We start from the raw sequence: 17,651 nt of genomic DNA, 5'->3' as shown, positions 1-17,651 counted from the left end.
GATAAGGTTTATGGATGTGGTGAGAGAGGACATGCAGTTCGTTGGTGTGAAAGAGCAGGATGCAGAAGACAGGAAGAAATGGAAACAGATGATCCGCTGTGGCGACTCGTGACTCCTAACCAGAGCAGCCAAATGAAGAAGAAGTAGATGCAAGTACCTTTAACTTCAAATACATAAGAGTGGGTGGTAGCTCCAGATGTATGAGCAAATGGCATAAGGCTTAACTTGTGGATATTTGAATAATCTTAAAAATGAGGAATGTTAGAGTTGGGGAAAGTTTGATGTCTGGCAGTTTGTGCAGTAGGTTCAAACTGTGAACTGTTGACAGACTGCTGTGGTCTTTGGTTTGATTCCCACAGTCTTTATCTACTTATGGTGAGAGACTGGGTAGGTTACTTAATCAAAATGCATCCTGGGGAGGCTGAGTTTTTTTATCCCACTGGGTAGGTTTCTCAGTCAGACTGTGTCCTGGGGGGCTGAGATGGTTTTTTTTCCCCAATGGCCTTCTTGACTGCATGCCTGATGAATATCTATGAAGTTAAGACTAAACATATGTTTAAATGGATGCATGCCACTGTATGATGTTGGCAAGATGAAACTGAAATCTTTGTTGAACAATCTTGTTGATACATATTAGTTGAAGTGGGAATGTATGTGCTTTGAACATTCAGACAGGGTTATCAAATGATTGATATATAATATAAGTACCTTTAGTTTCACATACATAGTGGTTAGTGTTAACTGTAGATGTCAGTGCAGGTGGCATATGACTTTTCTTCTGGAATTTTAACAGTCTTGTGAAAGATAGTGATGTGAGTGTTGGGAATCCTTCCACTATTAGTGGACAAAAACAAATACACTGAGAATTGGAATCCCTGTACTGCATTCACCAAAACAAAATCCTGCAGGAAAACAATTAAAGTGTTTTTGTGGGGGGAAAGCCACCAAAAGTTTTATACACCAACTCTATGGTCGCACCAACTCAAAAAAGGGTGGGATTCCCCCCCAAAAAGGGAATCCATTCTGGTGCAACTCACAGACAGTGATTTTCTTTGGAGGAACTCTGGTCTTTGGCAATTTGAACCTCAGGCAACTGAAGTTTATTATTCAGTGTTCTACTAGTAGGATAATGGTTGGAGAGTTTGTGGTTTGGTGATCAGTGATGTGGACTGAAACTGTGAGTTGTTAGAAGTCTGTTTTTTGTGGTCCAAAGTTTGATTCCCATGACATTTGTTTGCCTACTCTGTGACTCTGATTGGGTTACTTGGCTAGACAGTGCTCTAGGGCATTTACAAAACTGTGATCTTACCCTCAATGGTCTCCTTGACTGCATACACAGTAACTGCCTAGGAACTTAAAGATTATACATATGTTTAAATGGCATAAATGAACTCATGATGATAATTAAAACAGATTTTCTTTTTGAACACTTTAATTTAAATATTCTTTTATAATATATTCACATATAACCTATATAAAGCATTTTCTTGATGATACATATTGTGGTCTATATAAATAAAGTAAAAACATCTAGCATAAGTTGATATAGTAGAGTAAAAAAATAGAAGGGTAGTTTCAAAGCAGGAACCTTATGTAATGTGGAAGGGAATTGGTTTACTTTTAGTTTATTTATCTTTAATAATGTTAACTCTTAGCTTTTTGTATCTAGATAAGATAAAATAAGCCTTTCGGCAGTATTTTACTTTTGTTTTCATACAGCCATTATTGTAAGGATTTGGAATACTATGGAGATCACAGAATAATAATTAAAAATAGTAATAGATACATAAAACACAAATATCTTTTTTTTTTTTTTTTTAGCTGAAGTTTGAGTTGAAATTTTCAGCCAGCATATTCGCTATGTTGCCATGCTTAATGATGGTGGCACCACTGACCACCACTTCGGCACACTGCTGTGTGCTGCCTTTGTGGTTATGACAAAGCTGTAGAAGGCCCTGTGGTTGTCTTTAGCCTGAGAGACTATCATGGCCTTGTAATTGGCATTGTTGGACTTTACTTCCTGTCTAGTTTAATTAGAGAGCTGTTATTATGGAAGTTGCTATTTCTGGTTTTATCCATGACATTTTTAATTTTGTTATATTTTCTTTTAAGGTTAGGATTACACTCATGTGGTTTGCTTTTAGAGTTTGTTTTGGGCTTCTAGTTCATTAGGTAGGTACTAGGCCATTGGCCTTAGGACCTATATAAGCCTAGCCAAAAAGGTACCCTGGCTTTCGCCACCCAAGAAAATTATTTTCCTGTGCCCCTGTCAAGCAGAGTCACGGAAATGATCACCGGGGTGAATTTCCTGTTTCCCATCCAATCATCAAGATTTTTCTTGAAGATTGCTAATGAGGAGCTCTTTTTGACATAGATAGGTAGTCTGTTCCAGAGTATGGGAAGTCTCTGGGACAGGAATCTATTCCTCCAGCATGTTCTGTTTATTGTAGCGACAAGGTTTAGGTCCCTAGAGCGTCTAGCTCTGAGGGATTGGGATTTCTTTAAGTGGAGCATGTCCAACAGCTCTGGGTTTGACATAACATTGTATGTTAGGCAGACATCACCTCTGAGTAGGCAATATGTGATGGAGTAAATCTGGAGATTTTTGAGACTGTCTGCGTAGGGCTTCTGTTTGAGGCCAGTAATCCTCTGTGGCCTTTCCAGTTGTTGTAGATGTCTTGTGAGGTACATACCAAAAGGGGTGTTGTACTCTATAATGGGTCTAATGAGTGATGAGTAGAGGTGAACAATGGCCTCTTTTTTTCTGGATCAGAAACCTTTTTGTGATGGGGTGTGCCACGTAGAAGGATTTCCTGACCACTGTGGTGGTGTGATTATCGAAGGAGAGACTATTGTCCACCTGTGTCCCAAGGTCTCTTATCACACTTTCGGTGTTAAGTAGACTACCGCCTATTTGGTAGTTCATGGGTACAGAATTTTTACCAAAGGGGATGACAATGCACTTTTTGGCATTGAGCTTGAAGCCATGGCTTTGACACCAGGCATCTGTCTCAGTGAGGCCCTTTTGTAGGATGTCCACATTGTTAGGAGTTTCGATTATGGCTCCTAGTTTGCAGTCATCTGCAAACTTAGTTAGCCAAAGACCTTCTGTGTTAGGATGTACTTCAGAGAAGTAGATACCAAACAGGAAAGGACCCAGGACTGAACCCTGTGGTACTCCACTTTTCACTGATCTGAAGTCTGATTTGGCATCTGCTACTTTCACAGTGTGGGTTCTGTCAGTAAGCCAGTTGGCAACCCATCTTATGACATAGGGATTTATACCTAGTTTAGTGAGTTTATCTATAATTCCAGAGTGTGGGATTGTGTCGAGTATCTTGGCGAGATCTAGATAGGCTGTGTGAACCACCTTACCCTCATCTATGGCTTTGGTGACTGCTTCAAAGAAGTCTATCAGGTTTAAGAGACATGATCTGCCTTTTACAAACCCAAAGGGGCCAGAGTTTACAGATCTCCAATGTCTTGGTTTATGAGTTCCATAATGATACGTTCCATGGCCTTGCAAACCAGGCTCGTCAGGCTAATGGGGCGGTAGTTACCGGGGTCTGTCATGGCTCCCCCCTTTGTGGAGTGAGATAACCATCGTGGTGCACCATTCAATGGGCACAAAGCCAGAGGTGAAACTATGACTGAACACAGTACTTAGGTGGGGTGTCAGTTCATTCTGTAGTTCATGTAGAAGGCAACCTGGGATGTTGTCAGGTACCATGGATGTTGTGTTCTTGGCTTTGGAGAGTGAGGTTTTTACCCGTGCAGCTGTGATTACAGGAACTTTGCATTCTTCCGGTATAGAGATGGGCCCTTTAGGGGGTGAGAGTTAGCACTGAACCTATCTGCCAGGATGTTGGCAATATCAGTTGGTTCTGTGTATTTAGTGCCATTGTGCTGCAACTCGGAGCAGATCTGAGTGTTGCCATTGATATTCTTGACATAGCTATAGAATGCTTTGTGGTTGTCTTTAGAATCAGTGGCAATTTTGTTTTCATAACTAGCTTTGGAGGATTTTATGAGAGATCTCAGCTTCTTACTGAGGCTGACCAGGGAGTTCTTCCAACCATGGGATTTTTGTTCTTCCAACCATGGGATTTTACTCCTTTTTGCAACAGTTTCTTTCTTCTTTTGTAGAGTTTGTTTATGGCAGAAGACCACCAGATTGGCTTTCTTTTTTTGGAGGATAGCATCTTGGTTCTGTTAGGGATAGTATGATCCAAGTACTCGTGTAAGTGCTTATAAAGTGCATTTGTGTAGGATTCAGCAGTTGTACCTCTATTGTCCATCTGCATGGGTATCTTGAAGTTTGCCACTTCTGTCGTAAGAAGCATGAAGTTGGCTTTGAAGAAATTTTTTATGGTTTCCCTAATGGGGGGGTGGAGGCAGGATGTGGATCTCTAGGGTGATTAGCTTGTGCCAGATCTGACCAATGAGGAATTGACCTCTGGTGTGGAACACCGGTCGCCCATGTTGGTGATGACCAGGTGTAGGATATTGCTGCCCCTGGCGGGGGTGTGGATACGTTGATCCAAGGCATTGGAAATTATGAATTCCAGAAAATGTTGAGCAAAAGTGTTGGTACATGAGTAGTTTTCCCAGTTAATAGTGGGGTTGAAATCACCCATTATTAGGGTGTTGGGTTGTACCCTAATATTTTCCAGTGTATCAAGAAAAGAGGAGTGGGAATCATGGGGCATGGTGGGGGGGTCTGTAGCAAGCTACAATCTGGATTTTGGTCTTGCCCAGAGTTAGTTGAACTTGGATGATCTCGGATGCATTATGCTGAGCAAGTAGCTTGGAGGTGTGGATATCCTTAATGAATATGGACATGCCTCCGACTTTAGTGTTTCAGTCCGGGTTAGGTGGCCGAAAGGTGTGGTAAGAATTATAGCCTGGTAATGCACGGGTGCACCTTGGAGCTTTGAACCAGGTCTCTGTCACTGCACAGATGTCAATGTTCTCCATTTTAAGGGGTGCCTCAAGTGAGTGCATTTTGAGGTTTAGACTTCTAGCATTGAGTAGCATTACCCTCAGATTTTGCTTGCTTGTACCTGTTACTGTGGTTAATTTGTCATTTGAACCTTGCCTAAAAAGGCACTATAGGGTGGAAAGAGCCTTTGCCAGTATCCAGAATCCCAAGGGCGACAGGTGCAGGCCATCTCTGGAAAAGCATCGTGGTCTGTCGATCATGTCATCCCAGGCAGACAGATACTGGATTCCCTTAGAATGACACCAGAAGCTTAGGCAATTGTTGAAGTCAATCATTTTGTCCTTGTACTGTGGTATCATTCTGGGTGATAGATGCTACTCAGGGCTAGGGTCATACCTGCCTGGGCTATAAGATCAGGGGGCTCATCCATGTCTCTTTTCATGTAGTCCAGGGAGATACGTCTCAGGTCATTCACAACAACATGGACCATGACAGAGTCATATTTGTACTTGTGGAGTGACTTGAGTGCGTGTGTTATATGGTGGATCCTGGCAGTGACAAGCAGCTGACAGTAGCTTTCTCCTTGTTTAGACTGGTGAGTGGAACATCATTGTGCCTGACTATAGTAGGTACAGCAGCCTCTATATAGCCATTAACATGGTTGTAGAGGGCGTCTGTGAACAATTATGAGTAGGTTGCTGTAAACTCAAGGTTAGGATTGGCATATCAATTAATAGGATGTAGTTTGCTTTGGAGTAGTTCCTGTTGCAGGGTTTGCTGGGGTTACTGAGTTTATATTTGTTTTGAAGGTGATAGCTTTATGGTCTGACCTCAACAATGAGGACATGACACTGGGGTTGTTCAGTGCCCTCCCCTGTTGCTGAGTACCACATCCAGTATGTTTGAACCTCTGGTGGGTGAGTAAATTATCTGGTCAAGGGTATTTGTTAATAAAGTCTGAGAATCATGCTTGCATGTTTGAGGCATTGTATGTTTCCCAGTCTATAGAGGCATAGTTAAATTCTTCCATGAATATGGTATTTGGTTTAATGATATGTGTCTGCAGTAGGTCTAGGGATGAGCTATAGGATTCTTGGGGCATAGAAGGTGACCTATATCTTGCTTGGGATATGGTATGGGACTTTGTCTCTGGTGGTTTGCATGATATGGTGTGAGACTTTGTATGTGGTGATTTGCATGTGGATAAACTCCTGGACACTGTCCTCTCTAACAAAGCTAGATATAAATTTGTGGTTAATGCAGATCAAAACTTCTCCAACTTTAGTCCCTGTCTAAATGTCTGCAAGGCACTGAAGCCTTGCATTGCTGGAGTACATTCTGTGGATTTAGACCATTACTTGGTGATGGCATAGATGTCTATATTCTCCAGAGTAAGGAGAACTTGTAGGGTGTGCAGTTTCTTGTTTAGGCTCCTAGCAGTGAATAAGTAACACTTTAGTTTTCTGTAGGTTTTATTTACTATTTTGATAGGTTTGTCAATTTGGCATTGCCTAAAAAAGGCTGTAAGAAAGATGATAGTGTTGGCCAATGTTTGGAAGCCTAGAGGTAACAGGTGCAGACCATCCTTTGCAAAGCAATGTTGTTTCTTAACCATGTCCTTGAATTCCTATGGAAAGACACCAAAAACTAAGCCAATTATTGAAGTCAATTATCTTTTGTTCAGACTGTGGCATCATTCTTGTTGAAGGTAGAATGCTGCTCAGTGAGACACATATTCAGGGAGATCAGTAACATCTCTCTTCATGTAGTCCATTGAGGTTCATCTCAGATCATTAACACCCACTTGGCTCTACACTCTTTAGTTTTACAAAATTTGGTATGCAGTCAAGAACTGGTAAGAGTATACATTTCAAATGATTTGGTTTCTACAATAGAAAAGGTAATACTGATAATGTATACTTTATCTAATTACAATACAATTACTTACGCAATAATGATCAATCTAAGAAAAGTGGCTTCTAGTAGACCGCCAGCTTAAAGTTTAAAAAAGTAGAGTGTTTTTTAACAGAAGTACAAAAGTTCTTAGACTATAATAAACATTTCTAATGTAATCCTACGAGACTTGATGAAAATATATTTATATGGCAAAGTTTATCACAACTAGAGAAAACAGTGAAATAAAGACTCACTGGAACTACAATTAAAGACTGATAAAATAAAGTTAAAAATGCAAGCAGAAAAAAAGGCATATTATCAGAAATGAAAAAAAAAATGAATGTAGAATTTTGTGAGATCCTATAGTGCAAGCTTTCCATTAGTTTAGAAAAGCACATTTTTACTCTCTAACTCCTGAACTCCTGAAGTCGTACATAAGTCAGCTCTTTTGGTCTTGCTATCCTTTTGGTTCTAATCACATCAACAGTATATGTGTCCCTCTTAGTAATGGAAAATATATGGATGTGGTAGAAATTATGGACTGTTTAAAAAAAAAAACACAGTGAGAAAACATATGCGCAGAACAGTAGCACAGAAAATCAAAAGGTAATTGATGCCTTTTTAAATAAAAATATAGAAAAAAACTTTGGGAGCAAATAAGGAAACTAGAAAACAATATTTATTTTTGTGACAAAAATAAAAGAGCAAATAAAAAGGGTGAAGGAAAATAAAGTTCCCGGTAATGATGATATCATTTTGGAACTATATAAACTCTTACAAAGTTTTATCTCTTTTGTAGAAAATATTCTCAGAAATTAAAACAACATTTAATATATCTTCATTGTGGAAATATACATAATTCTCTATTATTTAAACAGGGTAATGATCTGATGAAGTCTTGTCTTTCAAGACAAAAGCGCTCATTTGTTTAAGAATAAAGTATTTGGCTACCACCAGTGGAATTGGACTTCTGTTTGTAACTTTTTTAAAGGATTAGGAATACTCAGGTTTCCAAATATGTTTATATATCTTACTAATCATCTTTATCAAAATTCAATGTTCTATGTTATTCAAAGATCTGTTATTTCTCAGTCAATAAAAATAAGCAAGGACACACAGCAAGGTCGTCCCTTGTCTCCTTTATTATTTGCTTTGTCTGTCAATCTTCTAGTCTTTTACATAAAACACAATAATTATGTAGTAGGATTTAAAATAAATGATCAATGTACTTCCAATATTTAGTTATTTACTAATGATAAACTATTTAACAATAGGTACTATTGATTCTTTAATAATAAATATAAAGTATTCATTAAAGTATTTTGCATTGCTGTCACGTCTAAAGTTCAGTTAGAGTAAAACTAACACCTTATTATTTAACAGATAAATTGTTTGTTAAAAACTACTAACTAATTGATATGCAATAGTAAAATATTTAATCAGTTTACTATCATGGTAAAGAAATAGCAACACTAAGTTATACAAAAAAATTTTAGACAATATTAAAACCATTATAAATGGAATGCTATTCTTTCCTCTGGAACATAGATCGTTTTTAATTAAAATAGTTATTTTACCCAACACACTATGCATTATACATACAACTTCATTACTTTCTTTTAAAAACACATTAAACAATTTAATTGCATTTTTTGAAGTTCATGTGGCATTCCAACAAATCTGAAATAGCTTTGGGACATCATGTAAAAGAATGAAAGGATGGGTGGAATAGGATTTCCTGATTTGAGAAACCTATGCCGTAATAGTAGCTCCATGATTAAATTCTGATTATTCATCAAACTGGAAACAACTACAAAAAGCCATTTGGTTAAATAAAGAAAAAAAATATCACTACAGAATGTATAAACATCTTGAGTATATTTAGTGTCTGTGAAATATTTTTAAAAAACACCAACAATCCAGCAGATTCTCCTTATATAAACAACATGTTAAAACATTTAGAAATGTTATATATACATTCCCAGATCTAAAAGCATAGTGTTTCACAATATTCTCTACAGCATTTGCACCAGCATGTGTACACAGTCTGAATTAAAAAAAAAAAAGCCAAGCTTAAAAAACAGAGATTGTGTTGTTTGGACTAAAATGTTGAGACTAAATTCCTTCATGTTGTGATTGTTTAATGTGTAAATATGATACAGATATAGACAATTGGCTTATAGTACACATCAATAGGTAGCTCTTAATCTCAAAAGTTCATTTAAGGTCAAATATAATTATCAAAGAATATCTACCCATATAATTATCAAAGAATATATACCCATATCTACCTATGCAGATCATAGTTAGCCAAAATATATAAAGAAATAAGAATTCTAAATGTATTAAAGATAACTGTTGGGATAAGCCTCACCAAATGAGCTGCTCAACTTTAACTATACCAGGCAAAACGATTATTTTAACATTCTCAAAAACAAACTATATCATTGTTAGTTTAGAGATTGCTGTGTTGAAAATGTGTACACAGATAATTTGTCATTTCAGATAGAATCAAAATTGCATACAAAAGAAACAAATTGGTTGTTGGATTAAATCCTAAATCAAAACTGAGTAGCAGCTGTGGTTTATAATTGATTTTTTCCTGAAAAGAGCTGTAGAACTGTACAGTATGCCCTGCTAGCACTGCCATCTGACTAAATTTATATTATGTAAACCCTTCGTGTTTAATGCTCCATTTCTGCATTGTGTACCCAAGCCTCAATTACCACTTATTTGGAACTTATTAACAATAGCCAGGAACATGATTGTAAAGAACTGGAAAATGAGATTATACCTTCATTCACATAATTTATAAATACTGTCACAGTAGAATGTCATAAAGAAATGCCTACTATTAAGATGAAAGCAAACAACGTAACCGCAATATATAATTATTGGATAAAATTGATCTCATTTAATAGAGGAATATTAATATATAATCCCTGATCAGTTTATGGCTGTTTAATCAATTTCTATTGTCTATTTTAATATATGTATGCTTTAATATATGAAATTAAAGCTAAGATACTAGTTCATAGGTTTGTACGTGTTCACTTGGCTAATGACCAGAAGGACCTTTTTAAACCTAGCCATACCTCCCAACTGTCCAGAATTACTCATTTTTTACCAAGTTTTGGGGTCCAAATAATAGGGTGCCACAATTCCCGAGTGGCACTCCTTCAGTTCTGATTTTTTTCCCAGCTTTTTTAAAAATGTTTTGCTTTCATTTTTGAGCCTACGTCATCACATGCGTGATGACAACAGCTCCGTCAGCCTGTCGGAATTGAGCTCAAGGGCACGCATTTCCAGCATTTGATCTGCAAGTGCAAGAAGGAACTAGCAGCATGCATTTCTGGCTTTTGATTTGAATGGATCTGCAAGAGCGAGAAGGAAGCTATCTTAAAGTATTTTAACAGCATGATGGATTGGAGTTTTGGCCCAGGACACTCGTATTTTGAATGGATTTTGCGTTTGTATTTCATTTTAGCCCAGGATGCTTGTATTTTGAATGGAGTTATTTCTGCACTCGTATTTTGAGGTATCAATGAAGTTATTGGAAGATGCTTGTATTTTTAGGTATCTGAACACTGGCTTGTGTGTGTGTGTGTTAACAGAGATATGTGAATGCGAGTGAAACAGCAGCTTCTTTCTTTACTCAGGGCCTCAGACAATTGTATTAGTTTGCCATAGTTTAGCTGACGAACACAATGTCGACCGTCCATGTATCAAATGCAGTGCAGCAACTAAGCAAAATACCAAATGCAAATGCATCGAACGGCAATCCCGCTCCCCCTTTTGGACCCATGTTAGCACTCGTTTTGGATGTAGAGTGGTCGAAAATGTCACATTCGGTGTCCTTTGTGACATTTCGGCCTTTCAATATGCCAAACTTTGGGATTTTGACTCGAGCATTGGTGGGTTCGACCACAGTGTATTCGTGTAAACGGTGGTAAACCACTGTATTTACATTAGAGAGATATGGCAGGAGAAACTTTTGTGCTTAACTCATTCAGGCATTCTTTTTAACATTAGAGTGAAACAGCAGGATAAACTTCTGTGCTTAACTTGTTGTTGTACTTAGAGATGTCTTGATATGTGCATGTGAGACAAACGGCACAGCAGCTTCTTTCTTTACTCAGGCATTGTATTTACATTAGATAGACATGGCAAAAGAATTTTTGTGCTTAACTTGTTCTTAACAGCTGCAGACTGCATGAGTTGTATGTGTGCGATAGAGACAGCAGCTTACTTAATGACTGCAGAGGCATGCTTAGCTCAGCAGGGATTACTGTTTGGTTCCTTTTACTTAATGGCTAGTGTGGCTAATAGCAGTAGCAGAGGCATTCTGTTGGGTAGGAGAAACTGTGATATTACTTTTGAATGGCAACTGTTTTGATTCCTAGTGATGACTAGACAGTTTTGAGAATATTGGAAATGTCTGGGCAAATCTATAAATCCATTTCTGTTTTTTGAATAAGTAACAGAGGAAATGGAAGTGCTTGTTGGGTGGACTTTTTCTGTACACTTACTAAAGAGATTTCTAATTGTCTAGGCAGTAGGGTTCCTAATCTGTTACTTATGCACCAGAAGTTTAGCCTACCCAACAGTGTACTACATCTTTGAAGAAAGAACTGTTTATTAAAAGTACATTTGTATGTACAGTAAGGCAGGTGTAGCTCAAACAAGAAGGTTCTTGTATTAAATAAAATGAAATTGTTGTGATCTGTTTGGTTTGCTTTTTTGGCATGGTGGCAAGAACATTTGATTTTTATTGCTTTCAAAGCATTGTTTGGTTAGCTGATAAGCTTTGTACACTGTTAAGATGCTTATATTTGTTTTCTTTTTCTTTTTAGTCTCTTACCACAGAGCTGCATTATTATTATATTGTAGAATTGTCCTTCTACTGGTCCTTAATGTTTTCACAGTTCACTGACATCAAAAGAAAGGTAAGAATAATATTTCTAAGTATGAATTATAATACTAGATATGTCTGGCATTTAACTAAAGTAAAATGTAAGTTGACAAGCTCATACTGATCAGTATATAATATACAGTATCATCCTAAAAGGACATGTGTTAATTTGCTGTTAAAAAAGGCATGGCAGCCATGTCACAGTGTGTAGTTTTTACAAACAGTGCATGTGATTCCCAAAAAATGTTAAGGATGTATTAAGTATCCTGTAAGAGACAGACTGATGGGGAGAGTACCCAGCTTCTTCATTCACTGTACATACATACATACATTTGGGACTATGTCCATTAATCGAATTGAACTAACATAGAATGTCTAATTCTTGAATGTTAAACCTCAAAAGTTAATATTACTGAAGACAGTTATCTTTGAAAATAAAATCATTGAATAGCCATAGCTGGCCAACAACAAGTACCATGATGCATAAGGTAAGTTAAACAAACTCTTTTATAAATCTGTCTCATTCTGCACTGTAGTGCAATCTAGAAGTTGGTATATATAGTTGGAGGGTGCAGTGGGGTGCAGCCCCCACCTTTTTTGTCAAGGTGTAGAGCATCATTGGAGGTTCATGATGTTGGCCAACTATGGCCATTCAATTATTTTATTTTCAAAAATAAACTGCTTTGATAATATTAACGTTCAAGTATTAGCCATTCAATGTTAGTTTAATTTGATGAACAAACATAGACCACACACATATATATATATATATATATATATATATATATATATATATATATATATATATATATGTAGACCTTAGATCCAGCCTTGCTGTTTGGATTAAAACTGACATGCCACTACTATGTGGTAACCATAGATGGTTAATCTAAAGACACTTTACTGCTGTTAAAGTTTTTCCCCAAAATGAATGCCTTTTCTTCCTTCTTTCTTCAGTAAAGATAAAATTCACTACATTAACTCTGCACAGTACAGCTCCTCTGGTGATGTTTTTTTGTACAAGTTAAAAACACTAGCCTGGCAGGGTGTCTCTACACTTTCAGAATGAATTACCTAACAATGTGCAATTTCTAAGTTTACCCCATGTGGTTGTAACAATCTGTTTTCAATGCCAGTAGCATTTGGCCTTATGTTATCTGTAATGACATGTGCAAGTAGTTGTGTACAAATGTTATCATACCTGACAAAAGTGTTACATTATTGACTATTATAAAGAAACAAGTCATGTAGAGTCGCCTACCTTTAAATAAGTAGAGACAGGTTTGGATGGCCTGATCAACTGTTTAATTCTGAATCTGCATTGTTTACTTTTGAGAAGTGTGTGAAAGGGTAATTAGTGGATTTATCAGTATCCTTTTATTGATGTCCTAGTGCATTGAAACTGCATAGCATGGTCTGGACTTCTGTAATTCTGGAGTAGGTGATATTAAGTGCAGTGGGATTTAAGAGGCATGCTCCACACATCACCCATGACTGCTGTTTTGTTATAATAAATACAAGTAGCCAATTTCATATCAATAAACATGTTTCACTAAACATTCTTTATGGTAGCTGCTTATCAGCCATTTTATCTTTGTGTAGTACCTTTGAGCATGTCACTACCACAAGTCAGAGAAACTTAATTTGTGAATGGGAGGATGCCATTCTGGGGTGAATCATTATACAGAATCAGCTGCTGGACATAATTTCTCCTATTCAAGATGGTGTGTTTATTCATTGCTGGGCTTTCCCAGAAATATTTCAGGTGTACACATTCATGAAGGATGTACACTTACTTGGAACACATCCTTCTCATCATCATCAAACTGAAAAGGGAGGTTTTTACATTCTGGAATGCCTGTGTGGATTTACAAATGTTTTAAGCAAAAGCTTCTGCATAAAGGTTTTGCAGCAAGAAAGTGTTATCTGCAGTTGTGGTAGCTAACAGCAATTCCGAGACATGCAAAATAGCTGATAATGAGTTCTTTCCTTAAGGCTGCTTACATGTTTCTGAATCACACATTTCTGCATTGTGTCAACTAGTCTACTGGATGAATTTATAATGTTGAAAAATGAGGGCCACCATAGTAAGAATTATTTCCGGACCCACAGAAAAGAAATAAAACATCTGTCTATCTTTAGTTGGAGGGATGATACCCAGCATTTGTACTGGTAAAGTCATGGTTGATACATCTATGACTGATCTAATCACCTGAGTCCAGAGGGCAGTTACTAGGGTACAGTACCAAATCATGTGAGCATAATCTTCACAACTTCAACAACAGGGATCTCTCACCATTTTTCTTCCTTTGGAATGACAGAGGAGTAGACTGTAGTAATTTTGCTGAGGATGGACACAGATTCTGAGTAAGACTATAAGTTTTACATTGTGATGATCTGAAATTATATTGGTCTTAAAACCATTTTGTATATGCTGGGTTTGGTATTTATGTCATTTAATTTGTCTTTTCCAAGTATATATGAACTTTCTTAAGGATATACATCAGCAGCTTCTGAGTGCTGGAATATTGCAAGTAGCTAATCCATTTAAAATTCTGTATAATTTCAAGAAATCCTTATTAAATGCAGTGTATATTTTAACTTCTACTCCTAGATGACAATATATTTTTTAGTGTAATAGAATTATTATATCTGTCCTTTGGATGAGATGTTAAACTGAGGACCCATTTGCTTGAGTTGGTGGTAGCTCAGGTGGATGTAAAATATCCCATGATACCTATTTAAAAGTGCAAGATTCTTTATTAAAAAAATTATGTAAAATATTATTTACAAACTTATAGTGTACAAATTTCCATTCCTTTCCGTTGTTGTTATACAATCATAGATATCTTGCTTTTCAGTATTATGTTAATCCTCGTTATCTTATTTAAACCCCATTTTTTCCATGGCCACTATCTATCTTTTTAATTTACTGCTAGTCTCCATGTGCCATTAAACATGATTTTATTTAGCCTTTCATTCAAAATGGTCCACTCAGCATAAAATAGTATTTTATGTAGTTTACTAACATATTCCTTATTTTTATGGCTGTAATATCCACATATAATCATATCTACATTTATTTCAGTTACCTCATTTATTTTTCGAAGAAATTTTCTTTACACATTTTTTCCCAGAATTTTGCAACCCTTATACATTGTAAGAATATATGTTTTTCTTTACCACACCATATACAAACTGTTTCACTGATTTTTTTTATGTGGCAGATTTCCCTTTACTGCTAATTTGTTAATCACTAATCTCCATTAGAAATGTTGACATTCTACTTCCTTATTATACCATGCTTTTTGTACTTTTATAGCTTTAATTTTTCATTCCCTAGCTCAGCCCAGAATTTAACATAATAATATTGTATTGTGATATTTTTATAACACACTTTCCTCTCATTTTCTATTTCATAAAGTTTTATTTTATTTAAAATAATTTGCTCTTGATAATACGTCATTACTTCATTTAAACATGATTTTCCTCTTTTAAATTTTTTAACATATCCTAGTTCCATGTATATTTGTCCTTCAGTAAATGTATTACTAACTTTTCATTTGTATAATTTATCCAAAACAAAAATTTGTACAAATTCAAAGAACCAGCATAAACAATTGAGTTTATTAATTCTAAACCTCTGTCTTCCTTGTCCATGTATAAGACTCCTCTCTTCAATGGATTCAATCTTGAATCCCATGTAAAAGAAAAAAATACTTTTAGTATTTCTTTTTCAGGGATTATTGGCAACATGTAGACACTAACTAAATATGCAATTTTCCCAGTATAACTGAATTAGATAAACATTTTTATTAAATGATAGCTTGTATGTTTTCCAAAAAACAATAAAGCTCCGTTATTTAACTAGTATCCTGATCCATTGTTAATCACTTACATTTTTACCCCAAATCTTATTCCAACACAGAGATTTATTTCATCAAGGAAGATACTCTTCCTTTCTTTACTATATTACCCATTCCTTTACTTTTTCTTTATTTAAAGTCATGTCTACTATATACAAACATTAATGTATATTACATATAACGTGTCATCCAGAATTTGATTATCATAATCAATATAATATCATCTGCATACGTAAACATGACTGGAATTCTTATATCTTCATTAGTAATATAGTAATTAGTAAAAGTTTTATATTAATTAATTAATTACTCTTTGCTTCATTAGTAATATCAAGCAGCACCTTTCATATGCAAATTTACATCTCTGACTAATACATTCATAACTAATTCAAATACTATGCTACTCATAGGACATCCCTGATGTATGCCATTATTTATATTGGTTTCTTTGCTTAACCATCCATTCACTAAAATTCTTACTTTATTTTTATTATATGCAGAACAACATACATTTTTAATTTTCTTACTGATGTTATACTCTTCCATAATTGTCCACAAAAGGTCATGTTGTACTGTATCAAAAGCTTTTTTTTTTTTTAATCTCCTATCATGACCCGGTCTCATCAATCCTGTTTATAATGTCATCCACAATTTCCAGTACTTTGAATAATAATTCCTGACATCCTTTTCCATTTCAGCTATATATGCTATCTTCCGTAATACTTTTCATTTTGCTTTTCATTCTCTTTTAAATTATTTCCATAAATATCTTCTCTATATCATTCAATACTATGTCTCCAGTTTTCAATTTTATTATCTTCCATTTCCATACAAATTTAGGTATGCCACTGCATAAGTCTATATGCATAAAACCTTCATTTAAACACTCATTAGTGACTTTTTAAGAAGTATGTTTTTCTGCCAATCCATACAATTTTTATAAAATTGGTATCCTATTTCATCTGATCCTGAAACTAACTGCAGATTAACTTAAGGTGTTGTTGTTTGTCTTTCAGCTTTTCCTGGTTAGGGGTTGCCACAGCGGAACTCCGGTCCGTTAATGATTGGCAGTAGATTTTCATGAACGCCGAGGTGCCAGCTCGACATCCAACCTTCAACGAAGGCAGCCCATTTACACATGTCCTTCGAATGCCACCCAAACTGCGGGGAGGACATGCAGACTCCACACAGAAGGCACTCCCCGCACTCCAGCCGAGAATCGAACGAATGGACCTCTTGCTGTGAGGCAACAACGCTACCGCTGCACCACCACAGCTATAGTACTTTATCTAATTCATATAAGGAAAATTCATTATCCAGTTCCATAGTTTCTTGTTCTGTCAAATTTTTAACATTCCTTTTTTGTACTTTTTTTATTTTGAAACATTATTTTTACATAATTTATTACAATGTTCATAATTTGTTCCTGACATCTACTTACCTCTCCTCTATCATCTTTGATTTCTGTCATTATACTAGTTTTCTTTTTTATTATGCTACTCCAGCTGATACCTCTTCTTTTACCTTGTAAATAATATCTATGCATAAATAATTCTTTAATTTTTCCCTTATTCTTTTCATAAATTCTCCATTCTGTCACATACTGTTCTCTATCGTTCCTTTCCAAATAGCTTAAACCATCCATGCACATTGTTTTTAAATGAATTTTTTCCATTTTACTTGCATTTGACTGCCAAGCTAAAACACATTTTTATATTTTTCTTTCAAAGCTAGCCACCACTAAGACCAGTTTTTGTAACGCACTCTAGTGGAAATATGATCTTTCCATAAACACATACTTAGTTTTTTCCATTTTCATCCCATAATTTCTCATATATACTTTTTATACCTTTTCCTCAGTCCGTTATGCTCCCTATTTTTTGTATTTCTATCCATATGACTTAGTGATCTGAAAAGCCTGTTACAAGTCTCTCTCCCTTAGCTATATTTAAAATTTCTGTTAATATAATCTATTTACATCTTATATAAACCTCAACTGTATGTCCACAGTCTTTAAATTGCCACATTTTTTAAA

At 35.8% G+C, this 17,651-nt stretch overlaps 1 protein-coding gene across 2 annotated transcripts in view; it reads left to right on the top strand.

The window, feature by feature from the left end:
- Positions 1-17,651, top strand: part of CERS6 (ceramide synthase 6) — a 1,480,586-nt gene that overhangs the window by 1,115,776 nt on the left and 347,159 nt on the right. For both annotated transcript variants that reach the window (XM_044075592.1, XM_044075593.1), the window contains exon 6: positions 11,692-11,784. In XM_044075592.1, the coding sequence (XP_043931527.1) occupies positions 11,692-11,784 (93 nt within the window). The remainder of the gene's footprint in view (positions 1-11,691; positions 11,785-17,651) is intronic.

This window comes from Protopterus annectens, chromosome 6.part1 (genome assembly GCF_019279795.1).
Source record: "Protopterus annectens isolate FY-2018-M chromosome 6.part1, PAN1.0, whole genome shotgun sequence".
NCBI classification, from domain to species: Eukaryota; Metazoa; Chordata; order Ceratodontiformes; family Protopteridae; genus Protopterus; species Protopterus annectens.
This window is presented reverse-complemented; position numbering and strand designations above follow the sequence as displayed.